Source organism: Otolemur garnettii, unplaced genomic scaffold (genome assembly GCF_000181295.1).
Source record: "Otolemur garnettii isolate 467f Iridium unplaced genomic scaffold, OtoGar3 scaffold00044, whole genome shotgun sequence".
Taxonomy (NCBI): Eukaryota; Metazoa; Chordata; class Mammalia; order Primates; family Galagidae; genus Otolemur; species Otolemur garnettii.
The window spans coordinates 5,121,788-5,125,672 of record NW_003852439.1 but is presented as its reverse complement, the minus strand read 5'-3'; the positions used below and the strand labels follow the sequence as shown (position 1 = coordinate 5,125,672).

The window sequence follows — 3,885 nt, the reverse complement described above, 5'->3', positions numbered from 1 at the left end:
CTAAGAAAATGACACAAAGGCTACATTAACCAGTTTGATGAGAATATTTCAAATTGTATATGAAAACACCACACTGTAACCCATGATTGCATTAATGTACACAGCTATGATTTAATAAAAAAAAAAGTAAATGGTACAATAGCAGCTCTTAATCTAAACATGTAACAAACTGAACAATTAAACTACCATTAGCTATGTTTGTAATAAAAAAATTCCCAAATTGCAATGATTTACTCTTGATATATTTAAGCAAATTCAAGTTTATCCTTACAACATCATCTTTGCCAGGGGATGTGGTCTAATACATAATCTTCAGTGTACTGATTGAATTGTAGTTCGCTCACTGGGACCTGAACTTACCTCCTCATCCCCCCAGTCTCCCATATACAGTATTTTCAAGAGTTTTTGCCATTGCAGACAAGTTGTGTGTGTCACTAATAACATCCGTCTAGAAAGATAATTTAAGAAAACAACTACATTCCATGAAAGGAGTATGTCTTGGTTTTTTTTTTTTTTTTTGTATAAAAACCTTTGATATCTAGAACTCTTATAAAATGACCTATTCTGAATGAAAATGTGTTTTGATTTTTTGTTTTTATAAAGACAATTGTTAAGTCTTTAAACTTTATAAAACAGTAGAATTTTAGAATTTTAAGCCTTGTCAGAAACCTAGCACAACTATGTCTTTGCCATCTTAAGGAGTCATGCATGTACATGTTGACTGCGACCTAACTTCTTAACTAGCCAGGGTCACCAAGACATAGATCAGTAGCTGCAATAATGGGATTTAGGTATAAATACTCAGTATAGATAATGAAGAGGTTGGGACTGAAGTGGCACCATCTCTTGTAGTCAGTCTGGAGCTTCCTTTTAAAAAATGTTCCCTACTGGCTAACTGACAAATCCAGAGAATCAACAGCCTCACCCACAAAGCCTAGAACGTAACAGTTCAATGTTACCTACGAGCATTATAATACAGTGCTATATACTACTGGTGAAATAAATGTAGTTTAATACCGTACAGCACTCAACCGAAGGCACCAGATAAGTACACCACAATGATGAAAATTCATAAAGGGAGCTCAGAATGCTCATTCACATAATTATGGACATAAATTTTACTTAAGCTGTGATAAATAACAACAACCAAAATATCCCGGCTCATGTTATTAAAGAAAGAAAACCTTTACTAGATTTTTTACCTTTTTCTTCTCTTAGTTTTAAATCATCTCCTCAACCTTTTTGCAGGTTTAAGTACATTTATCACTCAACCAGACTTTCTACTAGGCCCATAAAAGGGCTTTATAACAGCCTTATCACACTCTGAGGATCATAATTGAACCCCTGCTCTCTAATTCCATCTTTGGAAATTACATGGAGATTTTATTTATTTATTTATTTTTTGCAGTTTTTGGCCGGGGCTGGGTTTGAACCCACCACCTCCAGCATATGGGGCTAGTGCCCTACTCCTTTGAGCCACAGGTGCCGCCCACATGGAGAATCTTTTTATCACTGACAAGGATCCTGTCCCAATTACTCTGTATTATACACTGTACCATACAGAAACTAAGCAGAAAAAATTAGAATTAATGACACTGGAATTAGGAGGCCTAGTATTCATCCCCTTCAATGGTGAATCATCCGCCCATGCCTCAGTTGCCTTCTCCAAAATAATGGGTTCTCTCTCTCAGAAACAGAACCAAGTGAGGTGGGAAAATGTGATTGCATACAAAAGGTAAAAGCCCATAAAATGTAAAATAATTAGCTTACAAACAAGTTTTTGTCGAGGTTCTCTTGGACACAGAGCACATTCAGAATTGGGAAATATAGGATATAAGTATGAAGGGCCCCCCAAGTCTGTGTAGGATCGATCCCATCATCCCCATAATCTTCTGGGGTTCCGTTATCATTTTACCCTTTTCTCTATTATGCTTAGAACACTGGACCATAAAAATTTCTTCAGAGGTCTTAACCCCGCTTATATCCCACAGAATATCTTTAGCCCCTCTGAAATTGTATGCACTATTACATGTGAAGTGTGTATTTCCCTGATGAAAGGGTCCATAGGTTCATATAAAGTCTGTTCTTGTGGACAAAGGTATGCCTATTTTATGACTGTTCACCAGTTCAGTGTCTCAAATACAAATTTATACCCATGGCTACTGAACCATATTTTCAAAGACAGTTAACTGCCTCCCTCACAAATCTCTAAAAATTACTGGTTTAAACCTTGAGTTTCCAGAAACTTGGAGCTGGTTTCATATATTGGGCGTCAGTATTGTTCAGTCATCAAGACTTGGTGCTCTGGTGCATCGTATCCAGGTTCCCACACTCTGCCTCTTTCTACCTACATTACTTTGGGAGAGCTATTATACCTCTCAGCACCTCAGTTTCCCAATCTATGAAATGGGCATAGGGTTGTTACATGGAATCAATTAAACAAAATAAGGGCTGAGTAGTACCTGACACATAAAGGCCCAATCACCTTAATTATAATTACTGGTACTTGTTTGGACATCTTCTTCAAAGTTAACAGTGCACACATGTTACTAACGATTTTCATATAACCACCTTTGAGGAATTTTTTTCCGAAAACGAAAAGAGAATGGCCAGACCAGGCAACCTTCTGCCTCTAGTTTCTCCCGATGAAAAGGAAGAACCTACTTCTGGGACTGTTGCAAGGATTCAACGCGACATCTAAGAAAATCGCTTAGGATTGTGCCTAGCAACATTGTGGGTAAGGTTATCAGCAGCCCGGAGTGGAAGGCCTGCCCCCTCCCCCGTGGGGTCCAGAAATACGTGCCAGAGGCCCAAGGGGCAGCCCTGTAGACCTCTCAGGTGCCTGCAGATTCGGCGACTCCTCCTCTATCTCAAAACCTGTTTAAAACCGCCCCTGAGCAGAGATAGCCCCACCAGCCGGACGCTCCCTGCAGCCTCTCAAACCGCAGAGCGACTCCGGAAATCCAGGTCCTTATGTACTGCGCGCTCTCCTCCTGTTCTCTCGAGAAGACCCGATGCTTCCCACCTGGCAACCCCTCATTCTTGCACTCACCGGCCTTCAACTCGGTGACAGACGCCATTTTTCAACGGCCGCCCGTGGCGCACTTCAGCTTTGCGCATGCGCAGTCCCGTCCCCGCAACGGCGTGGTGTACAGCCAATAGGCGCACAGCTCTCGCCTCGCCCGGTCCCGCCTCTTTGTTTTCGCTCTTCGTGGTTGGATGGGTGGAGAACGACAAGAGACTCCACCAATCTGCGAGCGCTTAAACCCTGATGAGAGGGAGGGGAGCGTGAGGATTGAGGCGGTACCCAACCTTTACCTACTGGCAATTTAGAGCTTATTCCTTAACCTGTCAAACCTTTCATCATCTGCTCGCTGCTTATCTCTGCAGCCTCAAGTACGGACTGGCAATAGTTACCACGTATTAAGCCTGCGGTTCTCAAACTTGAGCATGCAGCAGTATCATCGGGAGGACTTAAGATAGATTGCGGATGCTGCTGGTGGAGGGATCATCCCTAGAGAACCACTCTATCAAGTAAGCAATTACCATGAGATTGACACTGTGCCAAATCCTTTACACACTTTAGTTCGCCGATTTCCCTATGATTATGACCACTTTACAGAGGAGAAAATAGTCTTTAGTAGCTGAACAGACTTAACGAAGATCTACCAGCAAATAGTGGAGACGAGATTTTAATCCAGACCCTCTTGCTCTTCAAAGCCTGTTCTCTTCCACTGGTGCGTAAACTTGGCAGTGCACATAAGGAATCCAAAAAGAAAAAGGAACATGGGAATGATACACCCAAACCTGATTATAAGGTTGCATGATTCCAATAGTTTTGCCAGGAAGATCAAAAGACTTTGTTGAATAAGGCATCTTGGGCTC

General features: G+C 41.5%; 1 protein-coding gene across 1 annotated transcript in view; it reads right to left on the bottom strand.

Annotated features, from left to right (window-relative positions):
* Nucleotides 1-3,135, bottom strand: part of FOPNL (FGFR1OP N-terminal like) — a 14,391-nt gene extending 11,256 nt beyond the window's left edge. Inside the window, exon 1 of the mRNA XM_003790717.3 lies at nt 3,053-3,135. Coding sequence (XP_003790765.1) covers nt 3,053-3,080 — 28 coding nt within the window. The 5' untranslated portion in view covers nt 3,081-3,135. The remainder of the gene's footprint in view (nt 1-3,052) is intronic.
* Nucleotides 3,136-3,885: the final 750 nt, after the last annotated feature.